This window comes from Sciurus vulgaris, assembly GCF_902686455.1.
Source record: "Sciurus vulgaris genome assembly, chromosome: 16".
Classification (NCBI taxonomy): Eukaryota; Metazoa; Chordata; class Mammalia; order Rodentia; family Sciuridae; genus Sciurus; species Sciurus vulgaris.
In genome coordinates this window covers 11950171-11973514 of record NC_136477.1, presented here as the reverse complement: position 1 = coordinate 11973514, position 23344 = coordinate 11950171, and the positions used below count along the sequence as shown (strand labels likewise).

The 23344-nt window shown below is 59.5% G+C and overlaps 1 protein-coding gene across 10 annotated transcripts in view; it reads left to right on the top strand.

Moving 5' to 3' along the window:
• The window catches only part of CACNA1A (calcium voltage-gated channel subunit alpha1 A), a 244806-nt gene that overhangs the window by 209885 nt on the left and 11577 nt on the right, over positions 1–23344 (top strand). For 6 of the 10 annotated variants that reach the window (XM_079115382.1, XM_079115377.1, XM_079115378.1 and 3 more), the window contains 10 exons: positions 513–714; positions 1623–1787; positions 4862–4972; positions 8897–8980; positions 15708–15824; positions 16119–16184; positions 16345–16460; positions 18269–18419; positions 19390–19517; positions 23107–23257. In XM_079115382.1, the coding sequence (XP_078971508.1) occupies positions 513–714; positions 1623–1787; positions 4862–4972; positions 8897–8980; positions 15708–15824; positions 16119–16184; positions 16345–16460; positions 18269–18419; positions 19390–19517; positions 23107–23257 (1291 nt within the window). Of the gene's footprint in view, positions 1–512; positions 715–1622; positions 1788–4861; positions 4973–8896; positions 8981–15707; positions 15825–16118; positions 16185–16344; positions 16461–18268; positions 18420–19389; positions 19518–20419; positions 20517–21258; positions 21356–23106; positions 23258–23344 lie in introns of all 10 variants that reach the window. The other 4 variants (XM_079115381.1, XM_079115380.1, XM_079115379.1 and 1 more) reach the window with 2 other exon arrangements.

Here is a 23344-nt window from a genome sequence, read left to right as displayed (position 1 = left end):
TCAAGGCGCCTCCTAGTGACCTGCCAAACAATGTCATCATGAATGCACAAGCCTACCGCATCTGCCCTTCGAAGGTGCGGCTTAAACACAGAATTCTTGAGCAGTGCACACCCTTTGCAGCCATCCAGAGCTGCTGTACATGTCCTCACTCTCACGTACATCCTCACACCTCTCAGCGCCCGCCAGCACTGTGCTTAAAAACCACCATGCTGACACACTCCCGCCTTGGGACCCCCTACGCGCTCCCACTCCTCGCCATCAACTTGGTTTCAGACCCCAACCCGGCCACTCCTAAGTGAGTGCTCTCAACAAGTCCCTTTCATTTACTGAGCCCTAGTACCCTGTGCGCAGGAGCCAGCAATGGCTTCTCCCAGAGGGTGCTGGGGAAGCAGTGAAATGCGGGCCCCCTGGGTCCTTCCGCGGCAGGGCAGGGCCGTGGGCTCCGGGCTCGGGGGCGTGGCCGCTCCCTCCGCGCCCTCCTCACAGCGCCGCCCCCGCCCGCCCGCCCGCAGGGTCCTCAAGCACTCGGTGGACGCCACCTTTGAGAACCAGGGCCCCAGCCCCGGGTACCGCATGGAGATGTCCATCTTCTACGTGGTCTACTTCGTGGTCTTCCCCTTCTTCTTCGTCAACATCTTTGTGGCCTTGATCATCATCACCTTCCAGGAGCAGGGGGACAAGATGATGGAAGAGTACAGTCTGGAGAAGAACGAGGTGCCCTGCGCGCCCGCCCGACCTCGGGGCAGAAGGGCGCCACCCGGGGCGGCGGGCGGGCGGGGCGGCCCTCCCTCCCGGGGTTTCCAGGGGAAATCGGACCCTATGGGTCAGTTCAGGCCGGGTCACGCTGCGGTAAGGAGCAGCCCCAGAGAGCCACCAGCGGCTGACCTCTTGCTCACGCCGCCGGGGCAGATCCTGGTGGCCCTTCCTCATGACATCTTTAGGGCAAGACAGGAGGGTGGCGCCGCAGCCCAGCCCTGGAGGCCGTGCCCAAGCCACGCCTGTCACTCGGGTCCCCACCTCCGTTAGCTGGAGCAAGCCCCGTGTCCGTGTCCGACGTCGGTGGGGGGAGGCATCACGTCCCGTGGGAGGGCCAGCGGGTAGTCACCAGCCAGCACAGAGGGCCCTCTGCCCTTCCAGAACCACCGAGGCTCTCGGAGGACCCAGGATGCACCTGTCCTCTGCACCATTGATCCCTAAGACTCAAGAGTCACGGTTTCTCCTTCTCTTTGTCCCCAAAGAAAGGAGAAAGGAAAACAAGGTAGTCGATAAGACAGAATGGCCTGGCCAGGCCTCAAAGTCAGACCTCGGTTTTCACTCAGAATTGGTCCATGCAATGGCTGTGCCATCTCAGGCAACTGGCTCAACCTCTCTGGGCCTCCATAGCGAGGCTGTTCATCACTTTGCTAAGGGGGCTCCTGGAGATGGCCAGGGGGACCGTCAGCTTGGCCTCAGCAAATGGCGACTTCCCACGTGGCCCTGGGGGAAGTGAGCCCAGGATCCTGGCTGGGGCCAAGGGAAGCAGAAGCCAGGGCAGGTGTGCCAGGGAGCTGTGTGGAGTTGCCCGGGGCCAGGGCTGGCCTTCCTGCTGCCTCTGCCCCCTCACGATCGGCTCCTCCCCTCAGCGGGCCTGCATCGACTTCGCCATCAGCGCCAAGCCGCTGACCAGACACATGCCGCAGGACAAGCGCAGCTTCCAGTACCGCATGTGGCAGTTCGTGGTGTCCCCACCCTTCGAGTACACCATCATGGCCATGATCGCCCTCAACACCATCGTGCTGATGATGAAGGTGAGTCCCCAGCCCGTCCACAACCCCAGCAAACAGGGCCGCCTGCAGCCGGACCATGCTTGGGCCAACGCCTCTGAACCTTCGCTCCTGCCGTTCCCTCTGCCCGCACACTGTTCCCGCCATTCTGCCCGCCCAGCTCCTCCTTCCCTGCTGCGTGTGCAGAACCCTTCCTCCAGGAAGCCTTCCCTGACCTCCCCAAACCGCACAAAGTGCCTGTCTTCACAGTTGTCCTGGTGATTATCTCAGGTGCCACCCCATCAGTGGGGTCCCTGCCCCGAGACTCCAGGGAGCCCAGGCCTGAGCCCCAGGATTCAGCAAGGGCCCCATCAGAGGGGGCGAGAAGCCACATGAACATTTGATGGGCGAAGTGAGGGAGGAGGCCGGAGAGCATCTCAGGGTGAGAGCTCGGAACCGGCGCTCCGAGTTCCACGTCACAGGCCTGGATCCAAGTCCAGCTCTGCCACAGGCACGGGCTCTCCTCGCCGCGGCCTCCGCGGCCCTGTCAGTAAGGCGGGCAGCGGTGAGGACGGACGAGGGGCTCCCACAGTCTCAGCACCTCCGGGCCGCCAGAAACTCGGAGGTCCATCAGCACAGGAGGGAGGGAGGGAGGCCTGGCCGTCAGTTCTCTTAATTCTCTCCGCCCCACGCCAGGTTGAACCCAGGGCCGCTAACCACTGAGCCACGTCCCCAGTCCTGTTTTCTATTTTATTTAGAGACAGGGTCTCACTGAGTTGCTTGACACCTTGCTAAATTGCTGAAGCTGGCCTTGAGAACTCTCCATCCTCCTGCCTCAGCCTCCCGAGCCACTGGGGTTACAGGCGTGCACCACCGCACCCAGCCCACCTGTTAATTCTCAAATAGACAAGGCCGTGTCTGCACCTCTGCCTCTTCAGAACAGCCCCCACGGGAACCCGCACCACCGGGCGCCTGCCTGCCCGCACGCTGTCGGTGTGGACCTCGCTGGTTGGCACCGTTTCGGCTGCTTTTGTTTTTGTTTGCGTATTGGAAGTAGGAGACTCCAGTACCGCACCTCTGAATTCTTCTTTATTTTTTTGTGGGGTACCAAGGACTGAACTCAGAGGCACTCAATCACTGAGCCAGATCCCCAGCCCTATTTTGTATTTTATTTAGAGACAGGGTCTCACTGAGTTGCTTAGCACCTCACCTTTGATGAGGCTGGCTTTGAACTTGGGATCCTCCCGCCTCAGCCTCCCGAGCCGCTGGGATTACAGGCGAGCACCCGCGCACCCAGCTCAGTAGGTGTTTCTTAAAAATAAAATTTTTGTAACGTATTTGATCAAGTGAGATCCCTATTCTTGGTTGGTGATAATTCTCTAACATCCATACCACAACGTCCCAAATCACCTCCAGAACATCTGCTTGTCCTTCAAGCCAAGATCTGAGTAGCCACACATGGTCCAGTTTTAAGTCTCTGCTCTGCCTACCCTTTTTTTCTTTCTCCATGTTGTGGACCTTTGGGGAAAAACAAATGACTGGAACACATGCTGGTCCACCCCGGGGTGTGTTGGTGTCCTACAGGACATTGTGACTTCCTCCAGCGTCTTGGTCTGTTTTTCTGTTGCTGTCACGAAACACCTGAGGCAGGTGACCTCCGTCAAGAAAAGAGATTCATTTAGCTTATAGCTTGGGAGGCCGAAAGACCAAACCTTGTGAGGTGAGGTCTGGCAAGGGCCTGTGACAAGTGGCAGCGGCAGAAGCAAGTTCAAGAGGAAGGATCACATCTTGCAGTGGAAAGTCAGGGAGTTAAACAGGGACGCACAGGGCGGCGAGTCCCACCAGCCTCCCGAGGACACGCCCCCTGCACCTAGGATCTCCCACCGGGCCACCTCCTAAAGATTCTACCTCTCTGAATGCCGCCTCGCTGGGGACCCAGCCTTAAGCCTGGGGGCCTTTGAGGACACACTGAAGCCGGATCCGAAACAGCAACGTGAGGCTTGATTCCGATTAAATGTTTTGGACAAGAATATTTTATAGGGAATCAGAACAGTGGGGACCTCTGCAGGGGTTACCAACTGGGAAAGGGTGGAAGGAACGTTTGGGGGACCCTTGAAATGCTTTAGATCTTGACCCCAGGAGTGGTTCATAGGATACCCAGTACGAATTCAGACCGTCGCACCTTATCACGTAAGATTCACTTAAACCCGAATGGATATTGAACTTTAGAAAAGAGAGGCCTCAGCTGGGGCTGGGGCTCAGTGCTTGCCTGGCACGTGTGTGGCACTGGGTTCGAGTCTCAGCACCACTGCCATCTTGAGAAAAGTTTTAAAAAGAAAAGAGAGGTCTCAACCGGACACGGGAGCACGCCTGTAGTCCCAGCCACACGGGAGGCTGAGACCCCGGAGCCCAGGAGTACTAGACTGGCCTGCACAATCCCCCAAGACCCTGTCTCAGGAAGAAAAAGGAGAGAGCGTTCTAGAAGCAATAAGGCTCTGAGGAGGAGTCGCCGACGACCGTGTGACCATTACACGTTGTACGCGTGTGTTGAAGGATCACACTGGACTCCAGAAATAAGTACGAGTATTCATGTGTCAGTTAAAAATCATAATGTTTTTAAAACTTTGTATAATAACAACAACAAAAAAAAACTAAAAAGAAGACAGCAAGTTGGGCAGGGTGGCCCACACCAGTCATCCCAGCCACTGGGGAGACCGAGGCAGGAGGATGGCACGTTCAAGGCTGGCCTGGGCTGCTCAGAAGACCCTCCGCAACTTAGCAAGACCCAGAAACACTCACAGGGCTGGTGCTGTAGCTCAGTGGGATGCGCCCTGGGTCGGCCGCCAGGCCGCAAAAAAAGGAAAGGAAAATGGACGAGCCGAGAAGCCGGTCGCGGGCATTCGGCCTGTGCCCGGCAGGAGCCTCGCGGGCCGCTCGCCCAGGCCCAGACGCCGAGACCCGCTCAACGGGGAGTTTGCACTCTGAGTGTGAAAAGATGCCGGGTCTGCGAGGACCTGGGCCTGTTCCTCGCACCACGCAGCCGTTCAGCCCTTGCCAGGCGGGCGGCCACAGGGCCAGGTCCCACAGCTGCCACCTGACACCCTCCCTCTCCCCCGCAGTTCTACGGCGCCTCGGTGGCCTACGAAAACGCCCTACGGGTCTTCAACATCGTCTTCACCTCCCTATTCTCCCTGGAGTGCGTGCTCAAAGTCATGGCTTTTGGGATTCTGGTAGGTGAGGCTGGGGGCTTCGGCCACAGGCGGGCAGGTGGGAGCGGTGCTCTGGTGGGGCTGATGGTGGTCCACCCACCCGGGCCCATCCCCAGTGGTGGCTGGAGCCACTCGGGTGGCTTCAACCCCTCCCGGCATTCTTGACAAGGGACACAAGCAAGACCAAGCCCCCCAGTGATGCCCTGGGCCAGGGGCGCATAGATTCAGTTTTTCCCCAACATGATCCTATGGGAGAGAGGTCATCCATTTTAGAGACAAGGAAACAAATCAGAGAGGCCAAGTCCGCCCACAGCCGGTGGGAAGAGTCCACCTAGCCGTGGAGCCCAGCTTGCAGACACACGGCCATGGCCTCATTGAAGCACTCAGGAAATTGGTGTCCAGCCCTCCTGCCCACCATGTGCCCTGAAGTTGTCGATTCTACTTGATCCATTTTCCTTTTTCTTGTAACTGCATTCCATGACCCACTAACTTGACTTCATCTCCACTAATGCATGTAGTCCTAACCCAAGACCTCCACCTCAAGGGAGATCTACAGATAGGGGAAATTAGACGGGAACAAATTCTTTATTTTTCTCCAGTCACTAACTCAATTTGAGTATTTGAGTATCTTTCATTTCAAAGGTAGATGTGCTAGTCAGCTTTCCATTACTGTGAGAAAATACCTGAGGTCATCAACTTATAAGGAGGAAAGGTTTACTCTGGCTCACAGTTTCAAAGGTTGCTTGGCCTGCTTGGCTTTGAGCTTACAGGGAGGCTCACGGGAGGGCATGGTAGAACAAGATGGTCACCACAAGGTAGCTGGGAAGCCAGGGAGAAAGGAAGGGGAAGGGCCAGGATCCCGGTATCCCTTTCAAGGGCATGTCCCCAATGACCTCCTGCTAGGCTGTACCTCGTAATGGTTCACCACCTCCAGTAAAGCCAGGGCTAGAGAGCAAGGTTCACACACAGACCCTTGGAAGACAGTTCAGACCCCACTGTGCTAAGTGGCCTCCTGAAGGTCCCTGGTGAGTGGCCAAGCTGGACCCAACTGCTTGAACCAGGTCCCCCGCTGTCCCAACTGCTGGCTCAGTAGTCCCCTCTGAAGAGAAGGGCCTGCAGTCCCTGGTCTCCCCAGTCTCTCAGGAGACCGAGCTCCCGCCTTGGCTTATGGAGGGTTAACGTGCCAACCTTGCACCAGGAAGACCCGCATGCAGAGCTTTGTCCCACAGCAGCCCCGGGAGGGCGCCAGTAGGGCCGGGAAGGACCACCAACCTGCCTTTGTCCCCCAGAGAAGTGGCTTTGGGGAGGAGCTGTTACCCATCAGAAGCACTTGGGGAGGCCTTAAAATGAGGCCCAGGCCCACCTCCAGAAGTTCTGCCTCGCCGAGTATGTGCTGCTTTGTTTTTGCAGTGTTGAGATTTGAACCCAGGTACATTTTCTCTACCTCTGAGCTACACCCGCAGAGGTAGAGCAAATCTTCATTGCTGTTCTGAGACAGGGTCTCACGAACTTGCTGAGGCTGACCTCAAACTTGTGATCCTCCTGCCTCCGCCTCCTGGGTCTCAAGCCACCACGCCCAGTTAAATATGGTGGGGGCATTGAGCCCGTGGGTGCTCTACCACTGAGCTCCAGCCCCAGTACTTTTTATTTTTTATTTTGAGACAGTCTCAGCAAGTTACCGAGGCTGGCCTTGAACTTGTGATCCTCCCGCTTCAGCCTCCTGAATAGTTGGGGTTACTCGGGCCCGTGTGCCACCCTGCCGGGCCAAGCAGGTATTTTTAATGAGCATCCCCAGGTGAATCTAAGTCACAACCAGGACTGTCAGGCCCCGGGGTCAGCACCAGCCAGGTGGCAGAGGCGTCCTGCTGCTCAAGCGGGAGTGCCAACCTGGAAATCGGGTGTGGGCGCCACCGTGCCACATGGCCCAGGGTGGGTCACAGAACATGCACAGGCACGAGTCCGCACCGTGCTTCTTGAGCTGCTCGGCCCCTTGCTAGCTGTGGTCGAGGCCTGTGAGTCCTTGCCACTCTTCACCATGACAAGGTCACACACCCGGCCGAGGCCCAGAGGAGCTGGCCGTGCCGTGCGTACAGCTCCCTTTCCATCTTAGAGGAAGCCCCAAACTCCCCCAGGGTGGTCGGCCCTCCGCCTAGGGCTCCAGCCTGTGCCCAGACTCCAGGTCGCCTCCGTTGGTACTGCCCAGAAGCAGAGCTTGAGACAAGGAGTGAGTGGGAGGAATTTACCTGGAAAGACATCTCACAAGGACAGTAGGGGAGGGACTGGCAGCCAAGAAAGGGCGCCCAGTCAGGTCCTGCTGAGCCATGGGGCTCAGTTCCACAGGGGACCTCTAGGTGGCAGCAGAGAGCACACACGGCGGAGGAGGAGGGAGCCTGGGTCTGAATCCTCCCTGTCCCCCCCCAAGTCAAGGACTGCTTCCAGAGGCCCCGGGCACAGGAACAAAAGTGTGCCATGGAAATGCCAGAGTAGTCTCCGACCATGCCACCCTGAGCATACCCAGGCTTGTCTGAAATACGAGGGGACACAGGCAGGTCCCCAGCAACATCTGCCAGAACACCAGGCCAGTTCCTTATAGGCGACTGTCAAACAGCATCACCTACTGAATACTCAGTGACCACCAGTTACCCCCTGCCCGCCAGAACGCCAAGGCCCGGGCACTCCAACCTGAGGGAAGCATAGTTCTGAAATCTGGATCCTTCTCTGTGAGGCTGCCGGGCTGCCTGGGGCTCAGACCCTCAGGAGCAGAGCAGACCACCAAGCAGAGGCCCACGTCCTGACCTGCTCTGGGGAGGATACTGACAAGGCCCACGTTTACCACGGGTCCTGCTGAGCCTGGACGTGGGGGCATCTGTTTGACCCCCAATTCTTAGATCCCAGCAGGGTGTGGCTTGGTGCAGCAGGGCCCCCTCCAAAGGACCAAGCATCGTCACTTCAGTGCCAAGCTAAGGAAAGCAGGGGACTCTCAGGGGACTTGCGCTGTTGCTGTCTCTTAGACAGTGGGGTATCTCAACATTTAACAACACAGTTCTACCCATGCGTCCAAGCTGAGCCAGCAGCCAGCCCAGGGATGTGCCTGTCAGGATAGGTCAAGTTAAGCTGCAGTAACAAAAAACCTACATCTCAGTGGCTTTAATCAACAAAGGTTTTTGTTTTTGTTTTTTTACACCCAGCAGAGGGGCTTTTTGCCTTCTGTTTACCTGGGGACCCAGGCTCATGCAGTTGCTGCTGTCTGGATGTGCAGGTCACAGGCAAAACTGCGACCACACTACCTCAGTGGCATGGCTCCATCTCACCAGGGGCCAGGAAGCACAGCCCAGTGTGTGCCTGCAAGGCCTCGAGGCCCCTGTTCCAGGCCCAGGGACCTCTGCTGTGTCTTCCTTCTCCAGATCAGGCGTTGGGGGCACAGAAAGATTAAGCCACTTGCCCGCAGCTGCACAGCTCTGGTAGTGGAAGTGGGATTTGAACCTGGGGTCTGTCTCCCCTCTTCGTGGGTGTGCTGGAAGCACAGTAGGGTCCTAACCCTAGACTCACCTGGGATCAGATCTGGGCTACACCTCTGCTTGCTGACCCCAGGCAGGCGTGGCCTTGAACTCTACGTGGAAGTGGATGGCGATCTTTCCCTCTGGGATCTCTGTGAGGAACCCAGTGATGCCCTTTATAAAGCACCAGGGGCTTGGAGAGCCCCTGATGTGCTGGAGAGATGGCCCCAGCCCCAGAGGAGCCTCCCAGCAGAGGGAGGCCAGGCCTGAGGTCCCTGGGAGGGGGACTCAGCCAGTGCCTTCCAGCTGCCCTAATTGGCAGCAGACGCCTTCGAGTGGGTGTGACCGTCCTGGGCACTCAACGCCAGCGGCAGTGCCCCTGGGCCGGCCTTGGGGCGGGGGCATGGAGCCCTCCTTGGCACCTCTGTTTTGTGGGTCCCTGTCCTAGAATTATTTCCGCGATGCCTGGAACATCTTCGACTTTGTGACTGTCCTGGGCAGCATCACAGATATCCTCGTGACCGAGTTCGGGGTAAGTCTCCCACCAGCTTCTTCCCAGGAGACTCTGGGCTGGGCTGTGGTGGGGTGGGGGTGGGGTGGGGTCCAGAAGCAACGGATCTGACAGGCACAGCTGGCTGGGCCAGTGCTTGAGGGACCTCAGGGAGGACGGGGCCCCTGGGGGCAGGGCAGCCCTTGGGAGCACCCAAAGCCCAGTTGTGGGGCAGGCTTCCCTGCCTCTCCGCTGTCTAGGTATGAATCAGTATCGGGACTCACAAGTAAATAATGCAGATGAGTGTGCTAAGAGAGCTGGCAGCCAGGGCGAGCCCAGCCCAAGCCCCACCCAGCACTGGGGCGAGAGGCCACCTGCAGGTCACCTCTGCTTCAGCTGACCCCCTCCTGCCTCCCAGGCAGGAGGGCGCCCCTGGTCCCCAGGCCAAGGCGGGGAAGCCACTCCCAGGGCCTAAGAGGGTCCCCAGGACGCCCACCCTCCCCTGCCCAGGTCCAGGAGACTCCCACACAGGAGAGGGCCAGGTCCCTGGACCTCAGGTCACAATGCCCTTCCTTTCCTGGAAAATTGGGCCCCAGAGTTCCTGTCCCAGGCCCTCTCCTTGGCTGTTCGCCCATTCGCCCAGGCTTGGGGACCCTTGGGAGATGGTGGGGAGGGGAAGAGATCCTCCCAGGAGGAGCCGAAGGGCAAAGAGCGTGGACTCCAGGGGCTGGGTGGGATCGATGGCGTCCTAATAACAATAAAAATAGTAATAGCTGCTGAGGGCCGTCGCTGTGCCGAGCGTCTCACGTGGATGGGCTCCTGGTTAGACTCTGGTCTCAGCATGAGAGGACTTCCCCCAAGGACAGCGTCCTTTCATCGAAGGGACAGAGACTACTCCCCAGAGGAAGAGAAAGGAAGGAGAAGGGACCCCGCCCCAGGCCCCGCCCCGGTCCCGCCCCCACGGGGAGCTGTTACTGCCCAGGTGCTGAACTGGGGAGGGGCCGCTCCCAAAACCAAAGCCCACAGCGCAGGGGCAAGAGCCCCACCTGTCCCTCCCCACCCCTTCTCCCATAGCACCTCCCCCGGCCAAGGGCAGCAGCAGGGAGTGAAGAGACCCACTCTGGTCACACAGCCAGGCCCTGGTGGCTTCTGCGAGCGCCTCCGCAGCCCAGGGGTGTCCCCGTCCCACCACTCAGGAAGGAGATCCTGGGGTCCGTCTCCCACTCCTCCGTGGAGGCTGGCACGGCTGTGCGGCTACAGAAAAGGGGCGCACTCAGACCTGTCCCCACACCGGCACACAGGTGGCGTCCTGCCCACACCCCTGCCTTCAGCCATAGCCTGGAAGCCCCTGCCCAGCCCTGAAGCCTTCTCCAGAGGAGTCCCGTCCCCCTACAGGCTCCCCCACTGGGTCACTCTTCCCTGCAGAGAGCAAGGCCTGGCCCTGCTCCTCATCCTCAGTGTCAGACCTAGAGCTTGCCCGCAGTCACGACTGCTCACCGTCCTACCGGGCACAAGAGGGCCTTAAACCCATGTCCCCTTGAGTGAAGAAATTGGGGAGGGCTGCTCGGCTCCCCAGGGCAAGTGGAGGAAGTTGGTTGAAACTCCCAATTGCCAGTAAGAGATCTGTAGGGCTGGATCCCCAACTCTTCTCCTGTGTGGCAGGAGGGCATAGGAGCCAATTCAAAGACATTAGGACCATTGCAGTAGCCAAACAGCCCTCCCCACCAGCCGTTTGCTTTGGGGCAACTTGTGTTACCTCTTCTCTTGCGGAGTGGGTAGAACTGGTGCAACCAGCTCCATCAGTTCCTTTCATGACTCCCATTCATGCACACATTGAGTGCCTACTGTGTGCTAGGCATGGTTGTGGCACTAGCATCAACAGGGACCAAAACAAAACAGACCAGCAGGCTGAAGTCCTGCTCCTAGAGGACCGGTGTTCTGGTGAGCAGCGACGGTCTTACAAACAAGGACAATCGACATGAAAGGCTTGGCACAGAATCTTCCGGGAAACAAATCCCTCACTAATGGTGGTTATTATTATTGCTATTGCTATTGTTGCCATGGATACGGGGTGTGCAGTTGGGGAGCCAGCTCTGAATGATGAGGGAAAGACAGCGGGGTGTCTGGGCCCCCCTAGGGCGACGAGGTCCCAGCCAGTAGGTCTCAGTGCCCCTCTCTGCCTCCCAGGTAAGGCCACCAGGTCTGAGGCCAGAGCCCAGCCCAGCTGAGGCCAGGGGAGCCAGAGCCCGGGAGGGCTGGTCCCGGGGGGTGACGCGGGTTCGCCCTCGCGCGATGGATAATGACTGTGTTTCTTGTCTTGTCTCTTTTCATGCCTGCTGTTTAAACTGTATATTGGCACAACGCCGTCTGAAAAACTCATCCAATCAAAATGCACTATGAAATTCATTTGTTCATCCATGACGTGGTCTGTGTGTTCATACACCAATGACTTATCTCCCAACCCACCGCCACCACCACCCCCACTCCCCGCCCGGGAACCGAAACCCATTGGTTTTTTGGCACTGGTTACAAATCAACCTAAAAAACGCTGAACTCCGCCCCCCAACTGCCCCCGCCCGCCCGCCCCCCTCCATCTTCAACATCCGCATCTAGAATCCGGTTGGTGTTACTTCTTTCTGAAGTCTAAATGCCTTACATTAACTGTGGAGCATCTCGCATCTGCGCTGCATGGCCGTCCCCCGCTTCCCTGGGGTGCCTGCTCTCCCCGCCCCCGTCTGTCCGTCTCCGCCCCTCCTCCTCCCTGAGGCCCAACCCCCCTGGGTGTCTTTAGCAGGTTCTGCGGGGAGGGCTTCCGTTTGGGTGGGTTTACGTCATTTGCAGAAAAGGGATGTGCTTTCCCCCGTGTCCACCCAGGACCCCAGGGCGGCCACAGGTCACCCAGCCCCGGAGGCGCCGCAGCTCGCGGTTCGGCCCCAGGACGGGCCCTCGCCTCGAGCCTCGCCCCCTTGCGAGCCCAGTGCTCCCAGGCCTGGAGCCACAGAGACTGGGTGCTCCCGGGCAGTCAGGGAGGCTTCCAGGCTGGGCAGTGTGCAAGCAAAAGTTGGAGGACAGGGGAACCCAGAATGACGGACTCGGGTCTGGTGGCCAGCTGAGGTCCCCGTGGCCCGGACAGGCAGGCGCGCGCACAGTCAGTGCTCAACCAGGGCACACCTGGCACTGCCCACGGCACTGCCCAGGCATGGCCGCCTCCTTGCTCTCGCTCCACCTCTCCTCTGTCTCTCTTGCTCTACATCGTACACGCACATGGGCGCACACTCGCAGTCCCTCTCCTATGTCACATCCAGCACCCTGCAGGCCCACACTCCGGGGACACACACGCCTCCATCTCTCCTCCCCCTCTCTGCTCCTTCCCCGCCCTCACTAAGCGAAACCCCGCGCACCCTGCCCTCTGTCCATCACCACCAAGGAGCCCCTCTGAAAGGCTCCCTGTGGCCTATTGCACTGGATCCCTCCCTGCGGACAGCACACTCCTCCACCAACAGCTAATGACCACCAGTGGGAGGTGGACGGAGGCAGCCACCGTCTCTGCCCCCTTGCCTGCAGTGAGGTGGGGGAGGCAGGCACTGGCCCAGGGACCCTTGACCTCCACTTGAAGTTGTAGCTTCACTACAAGCAGAAGGCTGAGCAGCATGAACCAGGTGGAGAGCGGAGAAAAGGGCATTCCGGGCCCCAGGACAGTGTGTGAAAAGGCCCTGGGGCAGGGGAGAGGGTGTGGCTGGAGCCAAGAGGGCAGAGGAAGGCTAACTCTGAGAGCCAGAGAGGGCCAAGGAGGCAGGGCCAGGGGACAATGCCGTGGAACCTTAGCTTAAGCACCAGGAGAGGCCTGGAGAGATTTGACGCAGGTGACGTGATTTGGAGAGATTCAGACCAGATGGCTGGCTAGAGTGAGACGGGGCAGGGCTGGAGGTGGGCACCAGGAATCCCAGCAAGAGGTGACAGGTGACAGTGGAGCCAGCAGGGAGCTGGAGGAGACTGGCCCAGAGCCTAGGGCAGGCCTGGAAACTGGGAGACAGAGGCCAGGGAGTGCCAGGAGGGAGCGGCCTGGGGAAGAGGACGGGTGTGGGCGTGGTGTCCCCTCTGAGCCCAGAAGCAGCCAGGGAGGCAGGCATTGGGCACCTGGAGCTCTGAGGTGAGGTCCAGCAGGAAGTGAGGTCTGCAGGGGGCAGAATTTCTGTGTGGCCCTTGGGCAGGTGGCTCCCATGTCCTTCTGCATGCTCAAGGGACACCTGGCTCTGAGCATGTCACTGGAAGGGAGAGGACCACAAAGATAAGGACTCTGTGCCCCTAGGGCCTGTGTCCAGCTGCACAGACCCCAGTGGGGGAGCGCAGGGCGGGTCTGAGGAAGCTGGAAGAGGGAGTTCTGGAAGCTGGGCATGTAGCAGGCTTGGTACCGGAAGAGACAGGCAGATGAGGGCTGCCCAGGACCCTCGCCCCAGCCAGACCTCTCCTGTCTCCCCCCTCGTGTCTCCTCCTCCCTCAGCTCCCAGAGGGCAGCATGCTGTCTGCACGCATCTCCCTGCCAGATCCCTTGCTTCTTCGCATGGTGGCAGGCTGCACCCTGAGCCCCGAGGCTGCTTCCAGGGCCCGCCTGCCTCTGCATGCTCCGCCGAGTCCACATGTTATGATCCGCCCCATGGAAGGGATGGCTTGTACTCTGGGGGTGTAAGGGAGGGGGCTGGGGACACCTGGGCCATTGGCCCCATCCCCAGGTGGAGCTGGGTGGCCAGGCAGGGCTGGGGATCAGGTCAGTTGGGCACAGAGGGGATTCTCTGAACCAAACTGGGTTTGGGGGCTGGTGTGAGAACTTGGCACTGTCACTATGATTGGGCCCAGTGTGGTCAGGTAGGGCCCCAGCCCCTTCCCCATCCCGGAGAGCATCCTAGATACCAGCAAACCCAGAGGACTCTTGCCAACCTCAGAAATTCCTGGAATTCCAGTCCCTTCCTCTCGGCTCCCAGGCCAGAGCTAGTGACAGACACAGATCCAGTAACGGGGTCCCTCCCAACCCCGTGCCCCAGAAGCACCAAGTAAAATGTCAGTGTAATTCATTGACCAAACTGGCACACATCTGAAGCCGGGAGGGCGGCTGTGATTCCTGGGGCTCCCTGGATGGTTCACCCCGTGCCATTTGGGAGTGAGGGCTCAGCAGTGTTCACCCTCGCCATGGGGCCTGTATCGGGGCTCCTACAAGTCCCTTAGGCCAGACTCCCTTTGAGGTCCCTCTTAGCAGGAGACCCTCTACCCTCCTGCCTCCACCCTGCAGGGTCCTAGCCAGTGATGGGAGGTTTCCATGTCTGCCTGAGGCAGGGATCTCCAACTCAGACACCTCTGGGGGCCAAGCAGAGGCCAGTAAACCAGGAAAGCCAATGCCACTGCTTCACAAGGGGACCTTGGGAAGCATGCGGCCTGCCTCCAGGGCAGCCGTGCGAGGCCCGGGGTGTCAGAAAACCAGACTGGTAAGCCAAATCCTATTTTTAAATGATGTCAACTATTTTAAACAAATAAATAAAAAGGCACTACTCAGACCCAACAAATTACCTCATTGGCCAAACAGGTTCATTTGTGACTTCTAGCCTCCCAGCCAGTGTCCCCTGAAGCCTCAGGACGGTCATGTAAACACCCACAGGTTGTGACCACCATTTCCAGCTGGCCTCCTGCTCCACTTCTAGCTTGGGTGGGAGGACACAGAGGCAGTGACCAGACAGACGCTTTTTTGAGCAAAGGCAGGGTCCACCCAGGGAGGTCCTGGGGGCAGGGACAGCCCCACCTCCCCGCCCCCAGCACCGGCCCCTTGGTGGGCCCAGGGTTGATTCCGAGCTCACCCACCCATGGGAGCTGAGTCGTTCCTGCTTCCCGCAGGCCTGGTCCCGTGACACTCCACCCAGCCCCAGAAGCTGAGAAGCCATCCCTGAGGGGGGAGAGGGCCCCAAATGCATCTTCTCCGACTCAGCGGGCAGCGAGGACTCGCCCTGCAGCCGAACAGCCCCAGCTCCCTCCCGTCCTCCCCATTCCCGCTCGCCAAGGGGGTAAGAAAAGATGCTCTTCTGCTTCTCCCCATTGGCTCCAGCCGCTGCTCCTCTTGGCCGTGGGGTGAGGTCAGGGCGGGCAGGAGCGGGTGGGCAGCTCGGCAGGGCAGGGCAGGGCAGTGCCCGGTGAGTCCCGTGACAGATGCATTTCTGGCCCGGAGCGTAACATGCCCTCGGAACCCGCACATGTCCTCCAGGCCTGAGCGTGCTGGCGACCCCCCACCCCGCCCCCGCCCTGGTGTTTGTGCATCGTACACGTGTGATGGGTTCCGCAACTTGACCCGCTTGTGTCCTATCGTCTCAGTGCATTTGGTTGTTGGGAGAAATAAAAACCATCTCGATTTTTTTCCTGATTGGATGATTCGGATATATTTTCTTTTCCTTGATCTTTTGTTATTTCTTCCCCGCCCCCGCTCCCTTCTCCTCCTTCCCCTTTTTCTTTCCTTTTCCCCACTGCGGGTGGGGCTGGCAGGGAGGGAGTATGCTTTTGAGTTGATGCCTTTCCTCCTTCCCACCCTCTCTCTCCCTCACGTCCCTCCTTTTTTCGAGTTTTCCCTCTGCACCATTGCATTAATAGTGCTTTCTCTCCTCTCCCTCCTTATTTGGGGTCTGGCTTGCTTTTTTCCTGTTGGTTGGCTTCATGTAGGGGCCTCTGTGAGTGGTGACAGTTCTGAGCTCCTCGGGGTGGGTGGATGGTCACCCCTCTCCCTCCGTTTCCCCAGAATAACTTCATCAACCTGAGTTTTCTCCGCCTCTTCCGAGCTGCCCGGCTCATCAAACTCCTCCGTCAGGGTTACACCATCCGCATTCTTCTCTGGACCTTCGTGCAGTCCTTCAAGGTGAGCCCCTGGCCCTGCCACTGGCCCAGGGCCAAGAAGAGCAGACTGCTATGCACCAGGTGCATCAAACTGGAAAAGACTCTGTGCCGTAGCCTTGCTAGAATGTCATCTTCAGGCTCTTGTCCAACTTCCCATCCCTGGCGTGTCTTCAGAGCTCTGAAGGCTCATCACAGAGCCCCAGTGGCCAGCGCAGTGGCCAGCGCAGCCGCCAGACCAGTGGGGGGCACTGGGACAGGGGAAAGGAGTGGTACGGCCCAGGGGCCCAGCACCACTCACTGCCTACCCTCCCGCCAGGCCCTGCCGTATGTCTGCCTGCTGATCGCCATGCTCTTCTTCATCTATGCCATCATCGGGATGCAGGTGAGTACTGGCCCCACCCAGCAGGGCAGCCGCCCCCAGGCAGCACTGGGTCAATGGAACCCAAATCAGAAAGGCAGCCACAGGGATGGAGCTGGTTCCCCTGAAGCCACGGGCTTCGGGGTGCGGGGCTGGCCCTGGTGGTCACCCTTCAATCCCACAGGTGTTTGGCAACATTGGCATCGACGTGGAGGACGAGGACAGTGACGAGGACGAGTTCCAAATCACTGAGCACAACAACTTCCGGACCTTCTTCCAGGCGCTCATGCTTCTCTTCCGGTGAGAGGGGCGTGGCCTCACCCTTGGGGCGGGCCCTCATTCTTTTCTTCCGGGGGCGGGGGTGTGTGTGCCCACATCCTTCTCTTCCGGTGGGGAATATGCGCTGTCTCTTCAGTGCCCCACTCTCCTCCCCCTCTCCCTCCCCCTCCTCCTCCCCCTCCTCCTCCCCCCTCCCCCCTCCTCCTCCTCCTCCCCCCCTCCCCCCCTCCTCCTCCTCCTCCTCCTCTTCCTCGAGGTTTGGGACCGGCATGTGGGGCGCCAGGATGGTGATAGGGCAGGTGCCGAGGGCATTCTTCAGGGATCCTCCTGTCTGCCTCCTGAAGTGGGGGTTCTTTTTTTTTTAAGTTGTCGATGAACCTTTATTTATTTGTATGTGGTGCCGAGTGTTGAACGCCGTGCGTCACCCGTGCTAGGCAAGCGTTCTACCACTGAGCCACAACCCCAGCCAAGTGGGGGATCTTGACCACCGCATCCGACACGTGAGGAGTCTGAGGCTGGCGGAAGCCCTGGTGGAGTCTGGTTCTTAAGCCTGGCAGCACGTTAGAGCGCCTGCGTTCATTCAGCGGAGGTTTATTGAGTAGCTACTGTGTGACAGGCACACTGCGGAAACTGGGCATACCGCAGAGAGAAGGGGAAAACATTTTCTGCCCTTTGAAAATTTATTTTCCCCTGAGGAAGACACACAGTTGGTAAAAAAATTATAGAATATTCTAGCTGGAGATAAAATGTTTGATCAACAGGGAATGGGAGTTAGGGGGTAGGGGCCCAGGCCTGTGATCCCAGTTACTGCGGAGGCTGAGGCAAGAGGATCCTAAGTTCAAGGCCAGCCTGGGCAATTTAGGGAGACCCTGTCTCAAGAGGGCTGGGAATGTAAGTAGCGGAATGTAAGTACCTCAGTGGTAGAACACCCTGGTTCAATCCCCAAAACTACCAAGAAGGAAATACTGTTTGTGCCCCTTGCACAAAGCACTGAGAATAGGTGGATTCACAGAGCTGGGGACTGGAACAGTGGGTGCCAGGCTGGGAGAGAACAGGGAGTCAGTACTGAATGCCATCAGAGTGGGGGGTAAGGAACAATTCTGGGTGGGCGGTATGAACAGTTACATGATAATGGGAACGTACTTAGTGGCACTGAGTTGAACATTTCACAGTGATTAAAATGGTCAATTTAAGTATTTTGCACAATAAAAAAAAAAAAAAAAAAAATTCGTCTAACACCAGAAAGGAAGGAATGGAGGATCCGTAGGTCACACCTGTCTGGAGGTGTGACAGAGGGACATAGGTAAAGGAGGGAGCTGTGCAAATGTCTGGGGAAGGGTATCCAGGCAGAGGGGTCAGCTGGTGCAAAGACCCTGTGGCCGGGGAGCTGGTGGCATATTTGAGGGCCGCGAGGAGACCGCCTCGCCTGGCACAGATGGCACAGGGGGAAATACTCACAGAGGAGGGTGGCCTGGAGGGAAGGGAGCTTTGAAATTGGGCAGGTGCCCCAGGACCCCAGCACTGGGGCACCAGCATCCACCCCCCACCCCAGGCTGGGGATGGAGCTTCCCGCCGCTGAGCAAGCCCTCCCGCCCGCGTGCTCCTAACCCAGCGTCAGCATTTTTAAAAGCCCCGTGGGCTTCACTGGCCAGCCAAGGCCGAGACTGTCCCGCTGTGGTCTCCTAGGAAAAGGAGGTGGTGGACCCGGGGCAGATCCCGCGCGTCCAGCTTCAGAGCCCAGTATTCAGCCCGCAGGCGCCCCTTCCCGAGAGGAGAGGCCTCCGGTCCGAGCCGGGTGCCCCGGCCCTGACGCCCCTCCCTGTCCCCAGGAGCGCCACCGGCGAGGCCTGGCACAACATCATGCTTTCCTGCCTCAGCGGGAAGCCCTGCGACAAGAACTCCGGCATCCTGACAGCCGACTGCGGCAACGAGTTCGCCTACTTTTACTTCGTCTCCTTCATCTTCCTCTGCTCCTTTCTGGTGAGTCTGCGGACCCGTCTCCCACTCGGAATGGATTTCTCTAGAACGCACTGACCCGCTCCCTCCAGGGCGTTCACTTGGGTGAACCCGAGTCTCCCCCTGGATCCTGCTGACCTTGGAGGCCGGATGGGTCTGCAGGGTGGGCGTCCCGACTTCAGCCGAGATGCCCACAGCGCCCGAGGACCGCGTTAGTCCGCCCTTAGTTGCTGTGACAAAATACTCAGGAAGATCAGCTGGAAGGAGGCACGATGTGTCTTTGGCTTATGGCTTCAGACACTTCGGTCTCCGTGCAGCTGGCTCTCTTGGGACAGGCCTGTGAGGAGCGGAACATCATGGCAGCCAGGAAGCAGAGGGAGAAAGGGAAAGAGCCCGGGGGCCAAGCGTCCCTTCCAGGGCCTGCCGCCAGCAGCTCCTGCCTCCAGCAAGGCCCCACTTGCTGCGGTTTCCACGAGGTCATCCGTGACCCCCGGCAGTGGCTCCGCCCACTGATGAGGTCGGGCCTCGTGGCCCAGTCCCTTCCCCTAGCCCCCCTGGGAACAGTGCTGAGCATCAGGATGAGTCTGAGGGGACATTCGAGATGCAAACGATAGCCCTGTGCCTCCCCCAAGTGGTGACAACCAAAAAATGTCACCAGACATTGCCGGCATCCAGAGAGGGCCAGAATCTCCCATTGGAGACCGGATGAGTGTCGCACTTTGGCCCTGTGGGGCAGCTGAGGGGCTCCCGGGGCCTCCCACGCGGTGGTCCCCTTGGCGTTGGCCACCCCAGTCCCCCGCGCCGTCTCCGTCTTGTCTCTCTCCTCCCGTCTGCACCCTCACGCACGCTCGCTGGTCCCGCTTGGGTCAGTGAGCGCCTCCACTGTGCCCATGGCCTCGCTCCGTCCCTGGCCCCTGCAGGAGTTCGGTGGGCCTTGTCTGCCAGCCACCCAGCTCTCCCTCTCCACCCCACTCCGTCCCGGGGGTCCCCACAGATGCTGAATCTCTTCGTCGCCGTCATCATGGACAACTTCGAGTACCTCACCCGAGACTCCTCCATCCTGGGCCCCCACCACCTGGACGAGTACGTGCGCGTCTGGGCGGAGTACGACCCCGCAGCTTGGTAAGGACTCGTCTGGAACCTTCCGCCTCGTGGCGCGCCTCCCGGAGCCAGCCGTGGGCAGCTGGGCGGTGGCCCCGGCTCTAGCAGAGATCTCACGGAGCTGGTCCAGAGGAGAGTGAGGACCTTGACCCTGGCTCAGGGGACCGAGTGCCCCAGGGCCTCACCCTTGCCAAAGCCCCAGGCTCCTAGGAGAAGAGAGGGGGTGACGGGGTTTGGGGAGCCCGCCGGCTCATGACGAGGACAGCTCAGCATCTCGGGCCTCCAGCCTCCACTATGGGGGTGCGGGAGAGGCTGGCCACCCGGGCAGGTGGTCTCAGGTCAGCTGCACCTAGTGCCTGGGCCCAAGAGCCACTCGGCACCCAGTCCCTGCAAGACAACCGGCGGCCCCCTGAGAAGGCCCAGAGCCACACGCCGCCCCACCCCCACCCCCCGCCAAGGACTGGGCTGGCGCTGAAAGAGCTTCTTGGGGGCCCTCCACAGCCGGGAACTCGCCTTCCTGTACCCCTGCCCTGGCCGGGAGGCCTGGCCTCTGCATTCCTGCAGCCCCCACAAGCCCCCAGAGGTTGAGGCTGGGCCAAGCCCAGCGCTGGCTGTGACGGGTGCCTAACTCTTCCTCTTGATTTTAGGTCGGCCGTTGTCCCCTCCTCTCTGTCACCAGCCCCCTCAGTGTAGGCCACATAGATTATGGAGGAGGCAAGAAGCCCAGGGCTGGGGGGAGGCACCCGAGCTAGCACCCCGCCCCTGCCCGCCCAGGGTCTGCAGTGCCCCGGAATGTGCCAGGGACCTTTCCTGGTCCCAAGCCACCAGCACTCCTGAGACCAGGAGGGGCCAGCCTGGCCGCGGGCTGGGGACGCCGCGGCAGCCCGGCCCGGGCCTCACTAACCCCTGTCTTCTCCTTGCAGCGGGCGGATTCACTATAAGGACATGTACAGTTTATTGCGTGTAATCTCTCCCCCTCTCGGCCTAGGCAAGAAATGTCCTCATAGGGTTGCTTGCAAGGTTTGACTTCCACTAAAACCTGCTAGCATCCGTGGAATGAGTGTGGCTTGGGGTTCCTCCATATATATATTTCGTATATATATATATATACCTCTCAGAAACAGAGCCCCCTCTCGCATTGAACTAGAAACTTAGCCGACAGAATGCAGCGCGTAGAGCCGGTGAAGCATGGGACACACGTCTGTTCCCTTCAGCCATCCCTGCTTGCTCTCAGCTCAGACTGCCCACCGGGTCTCCACGGCACCCCAGATCAGCCCGCCTGGGGCACCGCACCGCCCTACCCCTCCCGGCTCCCCTCCCCACCTCAGCCCCTCAGAGACCAGCCTCAGCCAAACCAGAGAACGTGCCCCTCTTTCCAAATGACCACAAGCCCCGCGCGGCTCAGGCGCCCGCCAGGACCCTTGGGTGCCAGCGGAGGCTGACTGCTCTCCTCCCTCTCTCTCCCTGCTTGTGAGCAGTGAAATAATCCTTTTTAATTACCTTTTCTTCCATTTTTTTCCTCCTCTTTTCCATTTGTTTGAAATATCTATTTTACCGTTCTCTGCTTCTCTATTTTTTCGGCTCGTGTGGTTTTTTTTTAATTTTGTTTTGGTTTTTTTTTTTTTTTTTTTTTTTTCCTTTCCCTATTTTTTGGTTATCTGTTCGTTGTTTGTTCCGGTTCTTTTGGGTTTTCTTCTGTTTCTCCCGCTCCCGCCCTGCCTTGGTTCTGTCCCCCCTCGTTCTCTGTTTTCGGTGCTGCCAGGGGCCGCATGCCTTACCCGGACATGTATCAGATGCTGAGACACATGTCTCCGCCCCTGGGTCTGGGGAAGAAGTGTCCGGCCAGAGTGGCCTACAAGGTAGTCTACCTTTGCTGACCACCCACGTCCACGCACTGGGATTTTTCAGTGCTGAACAGAATCGCCAGCCGAGTCTTCTTCCAGCGCTCCTCCTCCTCCTCCTCCTCCTCCTCTCTTTTCTTTTCTCCCTGAGTAACTGGCCCCTGACCGCCCTGTAATCTAAGCAGCACACTGTGTCGTTTTTCTGATGAGTGTCTACGTGTTCTGAGACTCCATTATGGCCGACATGCCGGGGGAGGGAAGGGAGTCACAGTTGCATCTCCGCCCCCCAGAGCAGGCCCTGCCCCTCCTGTGTGGCACTGGAGCCCCCAGGCCCCGGGTCCTCCACACTCACCTGACGCTGATCTCTGACTCAGGGCCTTGGGGCTCAGATGCTCCCCAGAGCCTCCCCCTCCCCAGAGATGCCTCCCCAGCCCCAAAGCACCCCAACCGGCCTCTCCGTTGTTCCAGAGTGGGCAGGCGGGCCGCACGCAGCTGGACCCCGGACGGTGGCACACTGACGCAGGCCATGCACGCTGCCTTGGCGGGGCCGACCGGGGGGTGCATGCTGGCTGAGGGTGCAAGGGGCCTGCCGCCAGGCGGCCGGGCCAGGCCACCCTGGCCTCCGTCCTGGAATCTCCCTTGGCACCCAAGGACAGATGCTCTGTCCCTCCACTCGTCCTGAGAAGCTCAGGGATGACCTCTGAGGACCCCCTTGCCCAGAACCGTTACCCCGCCATCCCATCCCTCTCCATGTGATCCCGTGTCCCCTGCTGTCTGCGTTACTCCTGCCCCCTGCGGCTGCCCCCCCACCTCCCACATCCACCCCCTCACCTAGCCTGCCAGCCTCCCCTGGCCTCTTCCTCTGTGGAGACCAGGACAAGGCCGCCCTGCCTGTCCCTGTCTCTCAAGCTTTTCCCCCTGGGGCTGGGGACTGAACCCAGAGCCCTCGGCCTCTGAGCCGCGCCCTAGCCTTTTTTACTTTGAGTTGGGGTCTCACCAACTTACCTGGGCTGGCCCTGAGTTTGCCATCCTCCTACCTCAGCCTCTGAGTAACAGATTTTAGGTGTGCACGGCCACTGGGGCTCTGGTTTTCCTCGTGTCCCTTCTCGGAGCGTGTGTGTGCACAATAGAGAGAAGCAGAGCCCTCTGCACCTGGTCTCCATGCACAGCCTCTAAGGCACCTTTGTGCAAATTTGAAAGGACACCCTTTCCACAGAACAGTCTGCTGGGTGATTGTTGTGGTCCACCCTTGTGGTGAAAACACGATGCTTTTATGCTAACTGAGGGGGAACTCTCAGATACACAGATCCAAGATTTCTAAGGTGGGGATCCCTCTGTGCAGTGTACAACCTGCACAGCTGTACACAAAGCTCCACCCTGTCTTCTATCTACTACCTCTCTTCTGTCCTGCCCCAGCCCCCACTCCATTCCCATTCCTGGCTTCCTCCCCGATGCTCTTTCCCTCTGTTTCCTGTCCATGTGTATGGGAAATCCCTGGCGAACCCCAACCTTGCCCTATCCCTGGTCCACCTCAGCCTGGGCTGGTGCACCCCAGCCTGGCCCCCTCCCTCACCACTGAGCACAGGACAGAGCCCCTGCCTGGGTCGCAGGGAGTATCATCTTCCCTTGGCCATGGATGCCCCGCCCTTTCCCTACGTGCCCACAGAGCCCAGGCGCAGCCAGGCCCCCAGATACACTTTCCACAGAGCTATGAATGAGTCTCGAGATTCCGTCTGCATGCGCCTTGTCTGTGCCTTTCTGTGTCACAGCCCCCTGCATGCTGCGAGGGGCCTGCCCCAGCGCGGGGGCCGCTGCCTGCTGCTTCTGGAGGAATGTGGCCTGTGCCCACCGGTCTGCCCTGGTCTGGCGAGCGGGGCGGGGCGGGTGCGGCTGTGGCCCGGACCTCTGCTGCTGCTGCACGTGCGTCGGGATGGGCTTGTGCTCGTTCTCGGGTTCGCGTGGGATGGAGCTGCCCAGGGGAACTCTGGGGCAGGGCGCGGAAAGGCA